We start from the raw sequence: 23,208 nt of genomic DNA on the forward strand, positions 1-23,208 counted from the left end.
ATCTGTGCAGGGTGTAACACTTTTTTAGGCCTTTCGCCCCAATGTCAGCTGAGATTGGCATAGCGCCCCCTGCCTTAATTAGTTCATTAATTAATGCAACTTAAAGTGTTACATTTGGCTACTCTGGGGTAGTGGGAGGGGCCCCCAAAATTGAATTCAGCTTAGGGCCCCATTAAGGATTGGGCCTGCACTGATATCAATTATACAGTATATAGTTCTATGAATAACAATGTGGAGATAAAAAACAAAAACACTGAACTTTCTATAAACCAGCAGGAGCGTAGAAAGTGTAAAAGAGTCCCCTCTTTTTCCCCTCCCTCGCCATGCTCCCTCCCTCTCCCACTCCCTCCCTCTGGTTCTCCCTCTCTCCCTCCCTCCTCTCGCACAGCCACTCTCTCTCTGTTACTCGGGCTCCACACTTTGGAGAGAATCGCGGCGGAATCGTGGAAGTGAAGATGCGGGTGGTCGCTGCCGCGGGACTCGGTGTGCTGTGCGCGCTGTTGGCCGCTCTGGTGCGCGGCGGCGGCGGCGCGTCGTTGGAGCAGGAGACGCTGGTGCAGCAGGTCAAACCCGAGTCTGTCCTCCTCAAGCCGAAGGTTCTGATCGCCATCGTGGCGCGTAACGCGGCGCACAGTCTGCCGCACTACCTGGGCTGCATCGAGAGGCTGGACTACCCGAAGGAGCGCATAGCGATCTGGTGAGAGAAAAGTTGACTTTTCAAGTTAAAGCTGCTTAAAGACAACGTGGTGCAAACACCTGAGCGACTATGACAACGTGGAGGTATCACATGAACGCAGGTGCTCATGTGATAAATAAAAACATAACATTACAGTGGCTTGTAATTAAGTCAGTGTAATTATGTGTGATCAGTTTATAAAAGGAAAGCACGATATGCTGATGAGCCGGTAAACGATTCCATGATATAGTTCTAGCACTACTGGATTTGACTCTACTCAGTTTGGTATCAGAACCTCCTCAATGTGGGCGGGGTCTGCGTGAACCTGCAGTGACTTTATATTCGACACAAACTAGTGACTTGTACAGCAACTGTTTTCAGTGTTGAATCATTAGAATCAGTTCATTCACAGAATCGTTCAGCACAGACTCTGTCTGACACTGAACTGAAATACAACTGAACAGCTGGTGATTCTGCTCACGATCGCCGGCTTTCAGCAGTGCTGTCATTAAATACACCAGACTCCTCTGTTAAGTGTTGAGATCCTGTGACGACACTCTCTGGCTGTCTGTCCACGTCACATTTTAGTATCGGCTAAGTTCACTTGGAACCTCAACACAGCAGGTACCAAAAAAAAAAAATCATTAGTCTCTTCTGTAGTGAAATGAACATAATATTTTGCATGCTCATGTCACAGCAGAGGTAGATAGATTTTCTTTATTGTGCAAAATAAATAAACAGAAAAAATAATAGCAAAGGGTGCAAGCATAAAAGTCAAGGAGGCAGCAGCGTATTCAGCCTACTGGTTTAGTCATTAGTCATTTCAGGGGATCTTGGCAGGTTTGCAAATATCCTGTAATACATTTTAAAGCCAACGTCGGCCATTGCCTGCAATAGAGTGCAGGCTGAATTCGGATTTTCCACGGAAATCTGAAAGATGAACTGTTATGCACGCATCACATGCCTCAGGTAAACATCGGGGGGCTGAGTCAAGCCCAGTGTTACTGAGGCAGTGCACAGCAAGTAGCGAGTGAGTTGTAGTTTGCATAGGAATGGATTCTGCTAACGTCAACAAACACTCTCAAGCTCAGCCGGGCAAACAGGAAAGTGACTGACACTAAACTGTTGTGACCTCATCACTGTGCATCATGTCTGCAATTAAAATACTGACATTTATAATCAGTGCTATAGGCTCCATAAAAATATCTATATATATGTACATATACATATACATACTGTATATGTATATATCTATATATATAGATATACATACTGTATATGTATATCTATATATCTATATATATAGATATACACATGTATATCTATATATCTATATCTATATATATACATATACAGTATGTATATGTATATCTATATATATAGATATACATATACAGTATGTATATGTATATCTATATATATAGATATACAGTATGTATATGTGTACACGCAGAAGAACTTGATAAAAACAGAGGTCAAAGGGCAGGTGTTTGCACGTCTGTGATGATTTGAAAGAGGAAACGTTGTCTCGGCTGTGTTCATGGTGGTCTGCGTACAGGAGCGCGTGGTAATGAGAAACAGCGTGTGTCCACAGATTGTCAGTGTTGGTCTCAAAGACCTGTTGCCACTGTTGCCGCCGTGTTTTACGACGCACTTATTCCTCGTGTGTCTGCCGGCGTCTAAATTGCACGCTGTGTGGAAAGATGAAAGAGCTGCCGTGTTAGTCTTTAACCCTTAATCACCGCTGCCTCCGTCTGATTCAGCACAAACCTGCGGAAAACAAGGCTTTAAAACAGCAGGGCTGGCAGGTACGATGGCGGCTGAGTGGGCGAGTGGGCGAGTGGGGGGCTTCGGGGTCTCCAGGTTCAAGGTCCTGCGGGTGTGTTTGGCCTCGTCGGAGCAGACTGAGATAATATGAAGCTGGGCTGTTGAGGAGAGAAGCCTGCAGGTAGAGGGATGAAAGGAGACACTGAGTCGGTCTGACAGCAGGACTTTAGAGGGAGGGAGGAGCTGAATTCTTGGAAGTTAGTTTTAAAGGCCTGTGTGTGTGTGTGTGTGTGTGTGTGTGTGTAGTGACATTGCAACAGGGTAAGCAAAGCACAGAATAGCCTGAGGGTGTGAGGCTTCATCCACATGACTCTTTTTCTTCTTTATTTTTCTTTAAAAATGCCTGCTGTCCACCCCACACCGGCGTTTTGTTGAAAACGTTACTGACTCAGCTGTAGAGTGAAGGTTTAGGGTGAGCCTTTAAAAATAATGACGCCGTTACCTGCATCTGATCCCCCACAACCTGCTCATCAGCTTTTAGTTACAAGTACTTTCTGAAAAGAAGCAAACGACTGCAGGAGAGTCTCTACTGGCCCTTTTCCATGATACAGTTCTAGCACGACTCGACGCGACTCGGTTTGGTGTCAGTCACGTCGTTTTCTCTGCTGTGACGCTGTGGCGGACAAAGCAGGAGCACAGAATCCGTCTGACACAGTCACTGAACTGAAACCCAGCTAAAGGGGTTGTGATTTGGCTCAGCTGTGCTGTCGCTAAATAAACCAGACTCCTCTGTTAACACCGTACTGCACCAAACCATATGTACCATGATGGAAACACAGCATGTGAGGACACAAATGTTTGCAAAAGCTCTTTTTGCAGTAATCAGTCAAATTTGAGGATTTCATACATTTCCTTGCTGTTGTGAAAGTGTCGTACAATCCCCCGCTGCATTTCTCATCTGTAAACAGAACACTGTTTTCTGTTGTGTGGACTAAAAAGACATTAGTCCATAAAAATGACACGTTTTAACGTTAATAATGCTTAATTATCATGTTTTTAGATTTGTATAGGGCCTTTGATGGAACTGAAGGCTGCTTCACAGAGCAGGGAAAAACAAAACAAGAATATAATGATAGGAAAACTTGGGATAATGACTCTAACAACAGCAAATTTATAAGCATTTGCTTTCAGTTTTGGGGCGGCGTGTGGGTTTGGGCTGGTTTGATGCAGGGCCCCCAAGGACTCTTTTTGCCCGGGACTCAGAACTGCCTTGAAATACCACTGTGAGTGTGTGTGGACATGTGTGTGAGCATGTGTGTGTGTGCACACGGCCCTGTGAACGGATGGATCAGACAAAATCTGCAGAGATTTCTGTCTGGAGGCAGATTGTTGACGATGGAGTGCAGATGAGACATGTAAAGAATTTGAGAGGACATTTCAGTCACACAGTGGTGCATGTTTGCAAAGCTGCACCTTCCTGCCATTGGTTTGTTCCTTTGCTGAAAGTCCTACAGAGAACTTCTGAGGATAAATGTGCAAAATATGCATGTAAACAAAAATAAATAGCTATACAAGGAATAAGTAAGTTAAAAATACAGAGATGCACGGGGGGCCCGGAGTGCTGGCGTGGCTTTGTGAGTGGGTTTAACTAACTAGCGGCAGGGCCCCCAACTGGAACGAGGGGCATCTGTGTCTGTGCTGCAGTCAGAGCAGCCGCAGAGAAATCACAGTCTATGTTTAAGGCACATAATCCCCATGAGAAACACGAGTATGGAAAATGGCAATCACAAAGAAATGCATTGTGGGCACTCAACATCAGCTCCTGCTCCCAACACATTGGCCTCTAACATAGAAGTCTTACCTCTTTTTTTTTAAAGGTGCAAATGATTTTATTTCAGCAAACATGTCTATGGTATGAGAAAGTATTCTGAAGTAGACTTTGGCCTGGTAGTAATAGTGTATTTGTCATTATTCTGCTCCCATTGCAAATTGTTCTCAGACATGACCAGAAAACTGAAAACTAGCCTTTTTAAAGGTCCAGTGTGTAACATGAGGAGGGTTTATTGGCAGATGTTGTATAATCACTTAAAAATACTTTAATATAGCCTTAGAATAAGCCTTTTATATTATTAGCTTCCGCACGCTGCACATTGGCCTCTAACATATAAGTTGACTTTTTTTTTAGAGGTGCAAATGATTTTATTTCAGCTAAAGTATTGAAAGTTGTACCTGGTGACATAAATGTGTGTATGAACTCTGGGTCTTGTGCATGAGGTTTTAAGCTCTACTATGGGATGCTGATTTGTTTCTGTGGTGATTATAAATATGAAGAGTTGGAAACTGTGAAAAAGCATTTAATGATGCTTCTGTTGTTAAAGCGGGTTTATTTGTGGTTCATTTTCTGCTCACCGTAACTCATGCGTCGCTGTGCCTCGTTGTTTCAGTTTGTCGTCATTATGGCTCGACGCGTGAGCCAAACCGCGGCACAAATGCCAAACTGCCGTCCCTGTGTCCATGTCAGATTATGTTTACCGCGCATTACGGAGCCGCAATTACACGTAGAGACAGTGGATGAGTTATGAAAGAGTGGGAACAATAAATCCACTTTCGTTTAACTTCTAAACAACAACAAAATCAGATTATTCTATGTTGCATGTTTGACTTTACATCACTGCAGAGAGCAGTAAGAAGCCAGGAGGGGAGCGACGTGAGTCCGGGGGTCTCCAGCTGGACTCCAGCCAAAGACTCGGTGGTTATTATGGGATGCATGTCATCGCCCACGAAGTAGCTGTGCTGATTTACAGCGTGGAAATCATGAGCATAACTATTGTAAGGCACGTAGGAAAGTATTGAGCATACATATAGAGCGTAGTAGAGCTGCAGTGTTTGTGAGAGGAAACTCTTCCTGACTCATAGAAAATCTCCTCTCTGGAGGATCGGTTTGAACACAATGAAGGAGTGTTTTTCCTCTTCATCTCTCCCGCAACTAATTTTAAACACGCAGAACAATGGAGACAGAGCAAGGTGGAGTAGAGAAGAAGAGTGGAGATGATTAAGCGTGGTAGTGATGGTGTTTGTGTCATTATTATTCTGCTCTCAGACAAATGAACTTCCTGTACGGTCACTGTCGTAAACCTGCAGATACTTTTCTTAAAGCCAGTGAAAGGCTGCGTGAAAATGAAGTTAAACTCCAGGTAAATACTGTTCACATGCAGAATAACACACATAGATGGAGTCGTGATTTTTCTGGTCCTGGTGGCTGTAAGAGAATTACAGTGAAAGCAGAGGAGTAATAACAACATGGATGGTGTGTTGTTTTTTCTCATAATTTCACTGTGCAACATCATGGTGACAAGTTTAATTCACGGTGTGAGCTTTAATGTGAAACATGTGAAACAGTAAGATGACATGACAGTTAAAACCGTAAAAGAAATAAAGATTATTGGGGCGCACGGCAGTGCTAAGCCAGTCTGAAGAAGAGAAATATTCCAGTCTGAGCCTGTTCACAGGATAATCTGCAGTGATCAGCGTCTCCTCCACCCTGTTTCTGCAGCTATGACTCACACTGACAGTCGGGATGGCCGCTTAATCAGTCCTTCAGGAGTTTCTCCCCCTGCAAGTGGGCGCAGGTCCCACAGGGAAGTGGCAGAGCAGTGACAAAGACTCTCACCCTGCTGTTAAGAAATGAAAGAATGTGTGGAATTAGGAGAAAGAGTGAAGGGGGGATGGTTGGGCAAAGAGAAGGTGGTCAACAATGCTGGGAAAATTACCCTCAGGGCCTTTTAACACTTTGGTTAATCTGCATTCCCACAGTGGCAGCTTTCCTTTTCCCTCCTTTGTCCTTTTGTTGCTTCTTCGTCTCCATCCATTTGTCCTTGGTGTCCACTGTAAAACACAACAAGACTCAAGAAGAGAGAGGTTAGCTCGCATTTGTAGTTTGATGACTTGTTTAAACAAGTGTGATCTTGTTGACATCTTGTGGGACATTTTTGTTCATGATCTTTTGAGTTGTTTGTGGCTTTGAAAAACTGAAATCTGCTGCACATCTAGGAGAAAGTAATGGGTTTAAAATGTAAAATCTACAACCATGTGTCCTGTTACAACTGCTCTGTTTCCTCCCCGTCTCTCTTCTTCTTTCATTCTCCAGTGCAGAAAATTAAGACCCAAGGCCGAGGCCACGTAGTGTAGGAACGACAGATTTCGCAGAATGAGCAGCTAGAAGGCACTGAGGTGATATTCACTGAAGTGACAGACAGCTGATAAAAGTGGATTAGACAGTTTACTCCTTATTCTTTGTGTTTGTGTACGTGGGCCAGGTGGAGGTGTCGTGCCCCATTTTTGTTTCTTACACTCGTGCATTACATTACTAAGACTAAGACAATAACTCAGTTTTCTTAATGTCATGTAAACTCATCAGTCCGACTACAATCGAGCTAGTCTTAGTCGGACTAACATACCTGGATAATAGGATTCATAGTCTGATTACTCCTGCATCTTAGTCGGACTGGAGTTGGACTTGGCGTTCTGCATTTCCTTCCCAGTCTTTTACCTGGAAGTTGAAGGAGACGCCGTATAATCAGAACTGTTGCTGGAAAACAAACAACACGATGGCATCAGAGGGAGCAAAAGCTACGAGGAGACGAGATTCATGCTGTAGAACAAGAGCAGGATCCATCTCACTGTGACGTAAAGGTCAACAAGAAACTGATTCCATACGCAAGCTTGTAGATACATACAGAGGACGTACATGACCGATAAATCGATTTTCTCCTCGGCAACACGGACTCAGCTTGACTTAATCAGACTACAGCATTAGTTCAATTAAACTGTGCATGTAGTGATTTGGAACTTGATGTCGCCAAAGGCTGAATTTGAGTTCATTTATTGTTGCGAGCATGATCATTATGTCCTGGAGACACTGATTATTGATTATTTGAGAACACAGATGACTGAATGTTGCCTTCAGGGTTTCCCCTGTGCCAGGTGTGTTCCTCTGTGGGAAGCACACATTTCTTTCCTGGCTTTGACACATGGGAAATTTGGCCATGCATGGATTGAATCATTTGTGTATTATCTGGTGCAGGCACTTCATGATTAGTAGCATGTGCCTTTGGTGTGTGTCAACATGCATTAGATCACGGAGTTGGCGCCGTGTGTTGAAATGTGTTTAATTTTCTGAAGTGTAGTTATTACTCACAGCACAAATGCATGTGTGTGTTGTGTGTCTTTAAAATACTGTTACACAAGTAATGAGTGTGTGGTTCTTCTCCCACTCACACCCAGTTTTCCACTCACTTTCCCTAAAGAGACCATTTGGCCCACAGTGAGGCAGGACTTCCTGTGTAGAGTAACAGGACACACCCACTTCAGTATGACCGTAGCTCATCTGTCACATCTGTCACATCTGCTCAGGGGTTTGACGCCTCTCTGCCACCAGCGTTGGCAGAGAGGTACACACTTACAATTTGCTTTGACAAAGTGAAATCATAATCAACAGCTGATGCTGCATTATTATGATTGGCAACAAGTCAAATCGATAGACACGTCGTCATTGACAAAATATTTGACATTGAAACCACTGACTCAACTACGGACGTGAAAACTCTCACATCTGCAGTGTCTTGTCGCTTCTTTGCAGAGACACTTTTACCAGGTCTTCCTGACAGTTTACACACGCGGCTATATTCTCCCAGGATGCAGAAACCACACCCCTCAGCCCATAATAAATCATGATACCCATTTTACCGAAACTCAAACCTGTTATATCTGAGGCTAGTGAGGAACTACCTGATGTTAGCTTTTAAATAATAAAGAATTTCTTCATTTTTGAAGAAAAAGAAAACTCATATTTGAAAACTACAAACTAAAAACTAAAATGAGTAATAATGTGTCGTGGGTAATAATGGGTAAAGAAACATTTGAAACAGTCAGGCAGTTTTAAACAGTTATTAATATCTTCAGATGTGGATTCTTGCACACTCATGGTGGTCTGGGTCAAAGTGTTTGATCACTTAAAAAGAACTTGAGTCCTAAACATTATTTCTTGTTATTTCTTTTCATACAAACTTTATTTATTGATGCTACTGGAACATCTCAACAAATAACAACAACATTTTTGGACTCAAGCTTGAAGTAGAGTATATTACGTGGCCCTGAATCCAATTGCTAAACCCAGAGACTGGAGCTTTGGCAGCTCTTCATTCAGACTCCACCAACCAACTCTGTGAAGTTGACAGGAAGCAGCTGACGATGCTGGACCTGCCAAACAGTCCAGCTCTGTCTCAGTTGCCCCAGAGCAAAGGTTTTCTCTGTGGACCTGGAAGTCTGTTCAGTCAACTGCACAAAACAGACGGAATAATCCCTGAGCCATTTTAATCTGTCTTCCATTTTGGCCTGGACTCTTGCATTCTTGCTTCCATGCCCCCCGTGTTCAGAGCTTGGCAGCACAGCATGGATAGAGACACGGTGGCATCTTGGTACAACGACTGTCTCACCTGGAGTGGGTGGTGTTGGTGGTGGACAGGGAAGATGTAGAATGAGATTAGATGAAGTTTGTTTTGGTTTGAAGGGAGTGAGGATGAAACTGAGCCACCGTTCATCAGTCAGTTCAGGGCAGTGTTTTCATCCACAGTGGAATATTCATCAGAAAGACTCGTGTATTCATAGTGGAAAAATAATTTTAGCACCATCCATCTGTCTCTGTGTATGAGACCTCATCTGTCCCTGTGTGTGTCATCCGTTTGACTGCGTAACCACTGTGCTGCCCCTCCCTCTGCCCCTCCCTGTTTCTCATTTCCCACCTCGCCCTACTCTCGTTTCCTCCATCGCTCATTAAATCATTTGTTATTTATCTCTGTCCTCTTTGTTTCATATCATGAGTTTCTATATGTGTGTCTGAATGTTTATAGTCTGTGAAATGCTGTTACACGGAGCCACACATGCTGTCTGTCCAAATCCTCTTCATTCATTCATTCATTCATTCATTCATCAGCGGGGGTTGCTGGTGCCAATCCCAGCTGGCATAGGGTGAAAGACGGGGTACACCAGCAACCTTCTGGCAACCGTGTTCCTGTGAGGCAACAGTGCTAACCACGTGCTCCACTGTGTGTTCCCCTAACTGTCAGAATATCAAAGAAAACATCAGATAAGCGTAAAAGACGAGACTCATGATGTCACTGAATCGTCTCGTTGAGGTCAAAATGTCTCATGTAAATGATGATCAGGTATTGTTGTTGGTAACTCGTGCCAAATTAAAATCTTTTCCACAGAGCACGACTGGTCTTAGCGCTCAGGTTCACAGGTTCATCGTGTCTCCTACCAACACTAGCTTTCTGTAATATTTAACTTTGCATATTTCACTCCAGTGTGAGTCCATCAGCCTACGGCACCTTTGTTGACCCTGAGAGACATGAGGAATTTCAGTCAGGAGGTCCAGTCTCCTCAGCCCCTCCCCTTTTTCCTCCACCTTTCTGCCCGTCTACCTCCACCCTTCTTCCCCTCTCTCCTTTGCCCCGCTGTTCCCGTGACATGCCTGCAGACGATACTATCAAGTCCACACACACACAAGCATAGTTATTAAGGCCTCTGCTCAGGTCTGAAAGAGGCATTCTTCCTTCTTAATTATGTGCAGCAGCCAGTCATTATTGGAAGTGATACCAGATAGTTTATTGAATCAAGAGTCAGCTGACACTGGCCTGCTGGGACCTTTCAAAGCTGTGTTTACCTTTTAGAGCCGGTCTGAGAGACGAGCCTGTGTGTGTTTAAGGCCAGATGTCAGACTGCAGTTGATCACCTTCATGACACACTCACTGTAATCTGACACACATGAAATGAGGTGATGGAGACCTTTAACTTAAATATTTAGTGTTGTCATCGACGGCGACATATTTTGATCACCCAGCACTCAACACCGGCTCAGTGTGTCCAGATTTCAGCTTATCCGCGCAGAAAACTTTGGCGTCAGTTGGGAAATCTACACTTTATTAGGACTTTGATATCATAATAACTATTATTTTGTTGTTTTTCATTCTCTGTTTTTCATGTGTTCCTGGTCTGTTTCCCCGTATTTCTGATCCTTGTTGTTTTTAGGTTTGAGTTTTACCTTTTTCTTTTGTTTCTTTTGATTTTTAACTGTGCGTCAGTTGGGAAATCTACACTTTATTATGACTTTGATATCATAATAACTATTATTTTAGCTGCCTTTTCATGTAGTTTGACATCCTGTTCTGACTGTTGTCTTGTAATAAACCAGTAAATGACTTATTTCCTGCACCACAGTCCATAGAACATATCAGCAATTTTACATCACAGCACAACTGTTAGGTTTAAATGTGTTGTTTTCATGGAGTTTGATGGCAACATAACATATATTTACCGTAGAGTTAAGAAAAGCTAAAATCAGTTTCTCCTTGTGCCCCCACTGGCAGCCATGTTTTTAATCATCAGAGGTGACAGACAGAAACCCTGTGAGAATAAAGTGGATATTATTCAGCGATTGGACGAAGGTGCAGTGGGATGTGTAAGTGAGGCCCCTGCAAGCATGTGTTGTCCAGATGCAGATCATAAAGATGGAGCAGGATCTTAACCCTGCAGGCAACCGAGTAATGAGGCTGCAGCTTATAATGTAAACTTCAAAAAAAGAAATGAGGAGACGCAGGAGGCAAGTAAGAAAGAAAGAGATGCAGAAGTACAGAGGGATGAGGAGGAGGAGGAGGAGGAGGACAGGGTGTACTGATATCCTCGGTGCATATCACATAATTGCTGTGTGTCTGCACGCCAAGTCCTAATAGTTTCATGTATTGGAAAGAATCTGCTAAGGCTTCCTGACCTCGGGGTCCAGCACAGGACAGTTGAGCTGTCGTGGCTGAACATTAGGACAATGTTGTGTCCTCCGTCTCAAATGTAAATAAGACAAAGAAGAGGATGTCTCAACATATCAACAAAAGCCTTTTCCTCTTCCACATGCACTTCCCTGTTACATCATTACTGGCCACATTTCCAGAAATCAAGAGGCATGCAGAGCTGTGATGTCGGTAATGGAAAATCACACAGTGTTCATCTCGGAGAGGCTGGGGCGTCCAGTGGGCGGGCCATTCTTTAAAGACGCACTCAGGATGAAAACTATACTTGATCATCCTGAGTGAACAGATTTGATCACGTTTACTGTGTCTGAGCTACAGAGCTGCAAAACCAACGCTTATCGGTAAAATGTGCCGATTTATTGAAGTAATTGATACCATGTGTCATTTTTTCAATCATCCCTGAGACACGCAGACAAACTGCAACCTCTGCCGACCGATGACCCGCCGCTGCCAAGACGAGGCCCTTAAAATACGCAGCGATTTTCCAGCGATATTTTCATTTATATTTTCTCATTAGCATTTTACTGCTGTGTTGTAAACAAAAACAATTGTTGATTGTTTATTGATTTTGGAAGAGTTTGTGTTTAGCAGGAACAATGAATTCCTTTTATCTCTTGCTCTCTCTTTCATTATCGCACTCTCACTGCAGCGCTCTCATGAAAGCGTTTACAGGTGTGTGTTCATACACGTGGTCCTGGTTGTATTGAGTCTGTGGTGGATGACATGGAGGAGCACATGTATATCCCTCAGTGACAGTGCAGTAAATGTGTGTGCAGCTCTGTTTATTACCACTGACGCACATGATAAAAACTACAATTATCGTCCTGTGGGTTTTTATGTCGCCGCTGACAATGCAGCTGTTGAAAAGAATTGAATGTTAAAGACGCCAAAAACATGTTTGCAAGCAGGTAACGTGTGAGTCAGCTTGAACCACATTAAATGCCAAATTTGAAAAGATTCTCTTGAGGCTTTTTATAGACAATTCTTTTGAGCTCAAAGTCATTTATGACCAAATTCTAATGTCTTTCTTGAGTCCAAGTGAATATTTGGTTGTTTGTCTCTATATGTGTCCCTGTGATGGACTGGCAAATGTCCTGGGTGCAGCCTGCCTATCGCCCTATGTCAGCTGAGATTGGCACACGACTCTCCTGTGGAGGATAAAGTGGTGGAAGATGGATGGATGGATGGATGGATGTGTGGTTTTCAGCTCCTGGTTTCCTGTTTTATTTTGAAATTTTCCTTGAGTGTCCCTTGTTCTCTGACTTCTGCCCTTGTATACTTCTGCGCACATGCACGCAAATCGCAGACCCTGGTATAAGTATACCAGGGTCTGGCTCCTGTAGTATCTGATGTCACCATTGGGTGGCGGTATAAGTCTGGATGCTAGGAATTGGCTGGTTCGAGGGTCAGATGACCATCCTTGGCGACTTCTTCTGCTGTCAATGGGGCGGTCTTTGCGTGCGGTAACAAAATCTGAGCTGCACGCGCAGCCTGCACGATGATGCCGCTATTCACTAGTGATGTGTCGTTCGTGAACGATTCGTTCAAAATGAACTCATCTTTTGTATGACTCGGGAGTAATGAGTCATCTCAGTGAGTGATTTGTTAATTTTCATGCAGTACCTTCCTTCGCCACATGGCAGGCAGCTGCATAAGTTCAGTCAGCAGGACAGGAAACAGAAATGATTAGTTCGGGATTCACAGCTACCTAGTTATCGTCGTGCCGTTAAACAACAATGGCAGGGAGGATACAGGACACAAGTTTACTTTATTGTGGTGTGTATTTGCTTTCCTGGGGTTTCATATGGGTTGAATAGCTTGTGGCATTTTGTTTATTATACTTTGTCAGCGGAAGCAAACCATGTTGCCTTCAGTGTTAAGTGTTTAAGAACCACGGTCCTCACAAGAGGGCTACAGCGCCACCCGCTGTAAAAATGAACGAAATGAACACAATGACTCAAAAAAAGATTAGTTCAATTTACTGTCCGAGAGTAAAAGATCCGAGTCAGTAAAAAGAGTCGAACTTCCCATCACTACTATTCACATCATGCTCATGGTGTGCACGGACGTATGAGTGCCTTTAATGGGTTTGACCTGTGTGCGATGTGTCTTCATTGGTTCATTGTGTTCATTTCATCATGTCACGTCTTTCGCTTCCATTTCTTTCATGCTCTGGCTTTCATGTGTTCCTGGTCTTTTCCCTGTATTTCTGCTCCATGTTGTTTTTAGGTTTGAGTTTGACCTTTTTTCCTTTGTTAGTTTGATTTTTAACTGTGTGTGTGTGTCCTGCATTTTTTACACTTTGAATGAGATGCAAAGACATTTCCTACAAGGGTTTTCAGTAAAGCATGTAAATAAAAAACAACCCCATTTTGTTCCATCTGTAATTCCAAGTGAACATTTGCACCATGTGTGAAGAAATGACCACAAATTGTCCCTGTTAACACGTTCAAACATGTTTATCGCGTGAGGTCTTAATGAGTTCAAGAGAACGTTTGTTCCATTGATATTTGAGCGCCAAAGTCTAATCACTTGACCCCTACATCCAAAATAATGTTTCTACTAAATTTGATGAAACTCCTTAAAGTTGTTTTTGAGTGAACAAGTTCACAAAAATACAACGAGTGGATAAACAAACACTCAAACACTTACTCATTCCTCATCTTCCTATTAATACACTTGCAAACTTTGACAACCACTTCACTTTGCTGTGAAACAAACCTCCTCCTAACCCACGACACAAACATCTACATCTGTATATTTCAGGACACACCTGCAAGTGCACACACACACACACACACGCACGTGTCGTGCACACACATTATTAAAGTTATTGAGCGTTCTGTTTCCTTCAGGCTTTCACCAGCTGCTGATTATGTTTCATGAGGAATTTATCCATCTGGGATTCCATGCACAAAGTGGCTCGGCCTCCTCCCGACACAGGACCGTGCATGCGCCTGTGTTATTTGTGTGAGCTCATAAGCATGTGTGCACTCAGTGTAAGTGTGTTGTTAAAGGAGAACAGGTGTTCCTGTGCTAAATGTGGGTTAAATGACGAGCATCAGCGCTGTAATCTTCTTCTTCTTCTTCCTCGTCATGTACTTACCTGAAAGTATTGGGACACAAGTGCGCGTTTGCGCGTGTTTCTTTAATTGGGAGTTATTTTGGAGCGTGGACAGTGAGGAATATTACAGAAAGCAGTGGAAACCTCACTAAAAGCGTGTGTTTGTGTGCACACTTCTACCACACGTTCTGTTGACCTTTCCTCACTAAACTGGGACTTTTTTTTATCCAGAGAGACAGAAACAGGTGAAATTTAGATTCCCGATGGATCCCGAACGTGTGAAGTGATAGCAAACAGTGATGCAGACTTTGTTTACAGTTTTAATTTGCACAAATCTACACACACACACACACACACTTCACCACCACAGACAGAAGCTCAGTGTCTCAACTGAGGCAACTGCACGAGCTGAAGTGGAAATCTCTGTGGAGGAACAGAGTATAAACCACAGTGACTAACAAGCATCTGTGGCTGTGATTTAGACAGAACTTTTTGTACTGATGATCCAACTGTTGTCAGCAAACCTTTAGTTGTTATAACTAATATAATACTTTCTTTCCACAAAACATGAAAACACGGTCATGGTTCATGTGTCGATAATATATATATAATATATAATATATAATATTATATTATAATAAATGACGACAATAACTTGATCATATATGGTCCTGATGCGAAAGGACATTTTCAGTCCGATGTGTTCACACCAAGCGTTTTTGCATAAATTGATTCTCTGGCGTAACAATAAGGACGAATATGGACGCAGGGAATAGGACACGTTCCTACCAAAGAAGAAGAAGAAGAAGAAGAAGAAGTGAACGATGCCCATTGAGCATAGGAGTCGGGGTGTCTTGGTTTCCTCCCAAAATCCAAAAACATCCAGATTTGGGGACTAGGCAAAGTGTCCCTGTGATGGACAGGTGACCTGTCCAAGGTTGTGACTCCGCCTTTCGCCCTGTGTCAGCTGGGATTGACACCAGTGCCCCTGTGACCCCTGCGAGGATAAAGCGGTAAAGATGGATGGTAGGAGCAGAACCGCTATCATCTGAGTCTGGGGTTTTGGGCTAAAGAAATACAGTTCAAAAATCCCCACATGTTGGCCCCTTAATGTGGTTTTTGTCTCTATCTTGATGAGCCTAGTTTCATATGAGGCAGTCTCTCATCACTAAGTACTAATCTAGCAGCTGTTATTAGTCTGGTTTTAACCACTGAGAATGGACTTGTGATCTGTCTCCCGTTAAACACATTCTCAGGGACGCTGACAGTGTCTCACCCCACCACTCACTCAACCGTCTGTCCCAAATACAGTTTCTTACATTTCCTCTGTAATCCAGTTAGTGTCTAGTACCAGTGCATTATTTTACATGGAGTGAATTTACTCTTGACAAACTTTCTTGTCTTCTTCATTCATCTTTCTGACATATTCCTCTCAAACTGATGATTCAGTTGTCCATTAATCAGTCAGTAGAAGATTGAAGCATGAAGAGATTCTGTTGATCCATTTGTTTTCTTTGTGTAAGACAGCTCCTAATTTAGAGCTACCACTTCAAAAGTGTCCTTTCCTGTAAGAATCTATTTCTTCCTCCTCCATGTCAGATATGACTCTGGGATGTTAGAAGAATCTTAGTGTCGACCGGCTTTTCTAATGTTGCTCAAGGTTGAATATTTCAAATTGCAATGACTCTCGACAAACTCATCCATACAAAGAGGATCAGTATGAGCTCCTTGGACTTGATTGTTAGCATAGTTTGACCCGCGGTGTGATGTCTGTCTAACAGTGACGAAGCTTTTCAGTTCTCAGACTGTGACTGTGAGACCGTAATGACACAAAATCTGAAAGAAGAAGCCTGTCGTCATCTTCCACAACCAGCTGTCTGGATGTCAGTGGACGTCAGAGTGTAACAGTCTCTTCCATTTCACCCTTAAAATATGTATGACTGCACATCCAGACATTCTCTTCTTTTTTTCTATTGTTGTTTAAAAACTTAAATTGAAAAAAACGGAGGAGGGAAAGTGTTGCACACTCTGGCTCCAGATACTTTTAGTCCTTTAGGCGTGGACACTGTGTCACAGAGAACAAGCCCCACACCATATAAAGTCAGAATTATTACTTTTTTATTTACAGATTCATTTTGCTTCATAAATTAAAACATTTTATTGTGAACTATTTTTCGTTCCATATCCAGACAAAAACTTTTATTTTGAAATGATTAATTATTACTATAAAATATTGTCTCAAATATCATTATTACTATATATTATGTTTGTTTTTTTCCCCCTGACCAGATTAGACACTTAAGTTGAGTTTGGACTGGAATGTGCACCACTCTTTCATCTTTTCTCTCACCTCACATTGTTCTCCTTGCAGTGTCCTATTATGGTTTTATTTATTATCTGTTTTAGAAGTGTGTTTATTATTTATTAAGATTTCCTGCTGTGTTATTTCTCTGTTTTAAAACGGAATTTAAACAAATCATTAGACTCAGTTTCCACCTCCGTGCATGATGAGTCACTCAGCCTGTGTGGGTTGGGCTAATCCAAAATAGTGAAAACAAGGGGGTTGTTCTCTCACAAAATAAGTAATTAAAGTATGTATGATTCGTGCTGATATCGCATCGGATCAATATCGGTTTCGGCCAATAATCAAGGCTGCAATATCGGTATTGTATTGGAATTGAAAATCGGGACATCCCTTAAAGAAATTAAACATTTAGAGATTAGAGGTGAGTTTACATGCAGCACTGTGCTGCCGTGGTGAGGACTCGTCGCTGGAACACGGTACATGACACATGTAAATGCTTCTGTCTTTGAGGACGCGTGGTGAAAGCTTTGCCTCATTTCACTCACACTTTTGTTGTCTGTGTTTGTGTTTCAGGGCAGCAACAGACCACAACGTGGACAACACCACTGCCATGTTGAGAGAATGGTTGAAAGGAGCTCAGCGAGTCTACCACTATGTGGAGTGGAGGCCGATGGAGGAGCCGAGGTGAGACTTTTTAGCCTCATTTAACAGCTTCAGAGTCATTGTGATGGTTAAATGTCTTGTTGCGTGGGGGGTTTAGGAGCTCTCCACTGCCCCTACTGTCTGTTAGCGGAAAACCAGCCTTGCAAGATCAGGGCTGCCGGAGTCCTCAGAATCAGGAGGTCTCGCGAAAATAACACAAATTGCTTCAAGACACTACACGCGCAGATCAAGGCAGTGAAAGAAGCAGAGGAAGGGCGTGAGGAAGAGGAAACAACTCTCTGACCACACATGAGTAAACATCAGAGCGGCTTTTTTTCAATGGCGAGAATTAAAAAACACAGAAACATGCAAAAGGAATGACTGGCACAGACATGACTCCACTGAGTGCACATAGCCACCGATGAGTTTTTACAACAGTGAGGATAAAAAAAACTATGTACCCTGAAACTGTAGGGGGAGCTCCAGAGAGAAACAGATTTGTAAAGTTCTTCTTTAAAGCCGTAACTTTTAAATATGCATTTTAAATAAGTGCCTGTTACATTCTAACCATGTTTAAATTAACTCACACAATCAACTCAACACGACTGTCTCTGTATCTGTGTCTGTGTTTGTGTACAACCGCAGTGCTTTTCTAAATAAACCTTTTTCTTTCTTCTTTTTAAATTGTTAAAACAGGATTTTAACGTGCAGTAAATTGTAAATAACTGTCAGACATTGGAAGTTATTCTGGACGAGAGCAGGACATGCTCTGGTCCTTTTATGGTTAAAAAAGGCTTAGGTGTTATATAAATAATCACAGTTTGTCATGGTAAAGATAATAAATAGAATATGTTTACGTTTATTTATCATCAGATCCTACACAGACGAGTGGGGTCCAAAGCACTGGCCTCCCTCCAGATTCAACCATGTGATGAAGCTGAGACAAGCGGCGCTCAAGTCTGCCAGGGAACGATGGGCCGACTACATCCTGGTAACATATTTATTCACCTTAACTTAAAATATGCAATAACAACTTATTAAGATATTGTTCATTCGTTGCTCGCTGTGGTTCATAGAAAACGTTCCCTTTTACTTTACCTTTTTAAACTGTCCGATTTTGTTGAAAACACAAATATTAAACTGTCGATAAACAAGACTCAACAACGTGAGATGATGGAGGTGAAGGGAGCTGACGTTTGGCTTGTGCTGCACACCTGCATGAAAATAACTCGATATTACGAGACAGCTAATAGTCGCTCAGATAAAGTGCTTTCAGACATGACCTGACGTGTGTGTGAAATGATCCAGAGGGCTGTACAGTATGTGAGAGTTCTTCTCACATGTACACTTTGTGTGAGTGACTGTGAAAATGCAAGCTCCACATAATTCAAAGCGAGTTGTGTCCTGCTTACTGCATGTTGAAGCCAGCTGTGCGCTTGCAAAATAGGAAACTTTCCATGGGAATGAACAGGAATGAACTGGGAATTTTGAAAACTGAAGGTTGGGAAAATAAATGTGATGTGATAATAATAAACTGTAGCATAATCAGATTTGATGTAAATACAGTTGAATATCAGTGCTATTCCTCAATCACAGGCACATACAGTAGCACACTATACTTACTGCAGGGCTGTTGAGGCCACGCCCCCTACATGCACTGTGATCATTTCCACAAACCTCAACTATTGAAGCCGCACATTTGAGCCCAAGGACTAAATAAAGTCTTGATGATATTATGAGGTAGATATTTGATCAGGGAGTTGCTTTCATTTTATTGTTCAATTAAAGAATTGATTGTTCATTGAAATAATTAAGCACTAAAGATAAAGTTCTACTCACAGCTAACTGAATCTGTGTCATGTTTTTTCATTGGTATCATTATCATGCATGACATTGTGTATGACACAGTTTCTTTAAACTATACAAGTGTTCCTGTTAATTCCCAGATATTCCAATAATAAACTTCCCAAACACAAGTTCCCATGTAAATGGCGACATTCTCCTGCTGTTGAGACAGATGCTGTAACGCATAAATAAAACAGCTGATACTAATAAAAAAATGTTTTATCACGGGTATAGGTGACTGGTAAATAGTGTTATCACTATGGCATATTGCATACTACAAAACAAAGCTAATGTGATAATAAATTAGTGTAGGTTATAGAATTATTTACTTTTGTTTGTTTGGTTTTCTTTTTTTTTATTATTCAACTTGCTTGTTGGTTTCATTGAGTCTCGATCTCTAAATTTTTATTTGTAGGGTTAACTTATATTATTTGTCCTGTCCTGTTAACTATGTTGAAGTGTTTTTGAATCTTTCTTGTTGTTAAAATAAATAAACCACAAGGCTCTGACACTAGTGAAAGTGTTTTAGCTCAACATGAGGAGCCACTTTTTAAAAAAGCCTGTCACGACCCAAAGAAAATAGAAATCATGACGAGAGCAACATTTGTGCACGATGTTGTAAGTGTTTGGTAAATTAATTCAAACTTGTATGTTTATTTTGTTTTATTTGATTTAAAACATACACCCAGACATCTTAACTAAAAGAAAAATTATGCAAAAAGAAAGTCTTTGAGTTTTTGCTCATTAACGGATGAGCGACCTCTTCTTCTCTTCTCTCCTCTCCTCTCCTCTCCTCTCCTCTCTCCTCTCCTCTCCTCTCCTCTCTCCTCTCTCCTCCTCCTCTCCTCTCCTCCTCTCCTCTCCCTCCCTCTCTCTCTCCTCTCTCTCTCCTCTCTCTCCTCTCTCTCCTCCTCTCCTCTCTCTCTCTCTCCTCTCCTCTCCTCTCTCCTCTCCTCTCCTCTCCTCTCTCTCTTCTCCTCTCCTCTCCCCTCCTCCCTCTCCCTCTCCTCTCCTCCTCCTCTCCCTCTCCTCTCCTCTCCTCTCCCCTCCCCTCCTCTCCTCTCCCCCTCCCCTCCCCTCCCCCTCTCCCTCTCCTCTCCTCTCACTCCTCTCCTCTCTCCTCTCCCTCTCTCCCTCTCCTCTCCTCTCTTCTCCTCTCCTCTCCCCTCCCTCCCCTCTCCTCTCCCTCCTCCCTCCCTCTCCCTCTCTCCTCTCTCTCCTCTCCTCCTCTCCTCTCCTCTCCCCTCCCCTCCCCTCCTCTCTCCTCCCCTCTCCTCTCCTCTCCCTCTCCTCTCCTCTCCTCTCTCTCTCTCCTCTCTCCTCTCCTCTCCTCTCCTCTCTCTCTCTCTCTCCTCTCCTCTCTCTTCTCTCCTCTCCTCTCTCTCCTCTCCTCTCCCCTCTCCTCTCCTCTCCTCTCCTCTCCTCTCCTCTCTCTCTCTCCTCTCCTCTCCTCTCCTCTCCCTCTCCTCTCCTCTCCTCTCCTCTCCTCTCTCCTCTCTCCTCTCCTCTCTCCTCCTCTCTCTCTCCTCTCCTCTCCTCTCCTCTCTCTCTCTCCTCTCTCTCTCCTCTCTCCTCCCTCCCCTCCCCTCTCTCTCTCCTCTCCTCCTCTCCTCCTCTCCTCTCCTCTCCTCTCCTCTCCTCTCCTCTCCTCTCCTCTCCTCTCCTCTCCTCTCTCCTCTCCTCTCTCTCTCCTCCTGTGGTTTGCCGACAGTGATAACCTGTTAGCCGAACCCTCCGTCCCTCAACCTGATGATGGCTGAGAACTTGACGCTGGTGGCTCCTATGTTAGAGTCTCGCTCCCTCTACTCCAACTTCTGGTGTGGCATCACTCCACAGGTACTGTTTGAACTTTAACTTGTCTGTCTGCCTGCCTGCCTGTCTGTCTGCCTGCCTGTGCATCAGCTGGATTTACCTCATGTTCGCTCTTCTCTGTCAGGGTTACTACAAGCGAACGCCAGACTATCAGCCGATCAGGGAGTGGAAGCGACTGGGCTGCTACCCTGTTCCCATGGTGCACAGCACCTTCCTGTTAGACCTGCGGCGTGAGACCAGCAGAGACTTGGCCTTCTACCCTCCTCACCCGGACTACAGCTGGGCATTCGATGACATCATGGTGTTTGCGTTCTCGGCACGTCAAGCAGGTGAGTTTGAAAACCTCATGACTGCTTTACTTCACACACTCGTTATTATTTAATTGTGAGTCACACATGTGCGCCAGTGTAACACTGTGTAATACACACATCAGTTACAAGCAGATGAGTGAGCACATGCAGGGATAAATGGAGCCGTGTGTGTGTGTGTGTGTGTCCTGATTGTACACGTGGCTGTTTTTAAGTGTGTAACAGTGTCAGTGTTTGTTGGTTTTATGTGTATGTGAGTGATGACCTAACCATTGTTCTCTATTTTAAACCCAGTAAACAGTAAACTTAAGAACAAAACAGAGAGTGCATTTATCACATCCTTCTAATTAGTTTCATTAAATAAAATTGTTTAACGTTTGGCACGACTCACCAGAGGAAAATAACTGGCGGTGAGAAAGAAGTCAATGGCCCTTTTTATGCAGGTTAACTGTTTTGTAGCTGGAAAACTTTATCCATTTTTATATACAATCTGTGGATACAACCCTCTCCAGACTACTTATACTACCATAATAATTTAGAATTATGTTAATGTTAATGTTAAAAATAAGACATGGCCATGCGGACAGGAATTGGGCTTGTAACTTGAGATTTCCTGGTTCAAATCCCTGTCAGGTCAGGGGCTGGGGTTACCCTTAGCAAGGTACCCAATCTCCATCAGACAAACAGAGAGGGAGACGCTGAAAGGCCACATGTAAACGTATAATCGCTGCATCATGAGCCACTTAATGCAGCTGGTTTGAAATGTCACTTGAAGTGTGACATAAACACACTTGTGTGAGTTTGTTTTAAAGTGTGAACGGGCCAGGACTCAAAAGTTGTTTTTTTACGGTCTGCCACGTTTATTCTGGACATTCTCCTGCCCAACACTGGGTGTCACATCATTCCAACAGAAACACTTGTTCTTTTACTGGTTGAGATGAATGTATCATATAATATAATGTATATATATATATATATAATGTGTTCCAGGTGTGCAGATGTATGTGTGTAACAGAGAACACTACGGTTTTCTGCCGGTCCCTCTCAAGGCTCAACAAAATGTTCAAGAAGAAAGTGACAGTTTCATACACACAATCACTGAGGCTTTGAGTGAGTATGCACACACACACACACACACACACACACACACACACACACACACACACACACACACACACACAGCCACAATAATGCATTCCCTGTCTCCTTACCCTAATCTTAACATTAAACTAAATGCTTACTAACCCTAGACCGGGGAATTCCTAACCCGAACCACAATTCAGCCCTAATTTACCCCAAAACTAAACCAGTTCCTTGGACATTAAGTCATACCTCATGAGGACCAGGTTTTGGTCCCCATGAGGACTAGTGGTTCTGACAAGGGCAGTGTTTATGCCAGTGTAATACAAGCACAGACATACATGCACACAGGCATCATTAGGTACTTTTCCTGTCAGATTTGTTTCTACTCCTTGACCCACTTGACCTTCCTTGATTACATCCTGTCTGCCATATTTGCCTCAGTGCCACTCCTCTCCTCTATCTCTCATCTATCCAAGCTCCACCTCCTCTCTCTGACAAACCACCTGAAGAAATATAGAAAAGAACCCTTTTTTGTTTTTGCTGTTCTAACGTGTCCCCTCCTTGTTCCCCCCGTCAACAGTCGACCATGACATTGACACGTCAGAGTACCTGAACTCCTTGTCGTCACCATGTGATAAGATAGGCTTTGAAAAAGTGAGTGATGAGCTTGAGACACTTCCATTTTTACCCTCAGCTTTAACACAACCAGAGCAAACTAATGTATCGCCATGGTTTCCTGTTGTCCTGTTTAGATTTTCCTCATCAACCTGAAGCGACGGCTGGACAGAAGGACCAGGATGTTGAAAACAATGACCGCCATCGGTCTCCAGGCGACACTGACGGAT

The 23,208-nt window shown here is 43.1% G+C and overlaps 1 protein-coding gene across 1 annotated transcript; it reads left to right on the plus strand.

Annotated features, from left to right (window-relative positions):
• Nucleotides 1-384: 384 nt before the first annotated feature.
• LOC122780987 (procollagen galactosyltransferase 2-like) lies at nucleotides 385-23,208 on the plus strand (the record flags this gene model as incomplete). Its single annotated transcript, XM_044044457.1, is given in 9 exon segments — nucleotides 385-697; nucleotides 17,247-17,357; nucleotides 18,189-18,305; nucleotides 20,860-20,899; nucleotides 20,901-20,996; nucleotides 21,097-21,301; nucleotides 22,271-22,390; nucleotides 22,944-23,017; nucleotides 23,116-23,208. Coding segments are annotated over 9 exon segments (1,098 nt in total), but the record flags the coding sequence as incomplete, so codon positions are not given.

Source organism: Solea senegalensis, linkage group LG14 (assembly GCF_019176455.1).
Source record: "Solea senegalensis isolate Sse05_10M linkage group LG14, IFAPA_SoseM_1, whole genome shotgun sequence".
In the NCBI taxonomy this organism is placed as follows: domain Eukaryota; kingdom Metazoa; phylum Chordata; class Actinopteri; order Pleuronectiformes; family Soleidae; genus Solea; species Solea senegalensis.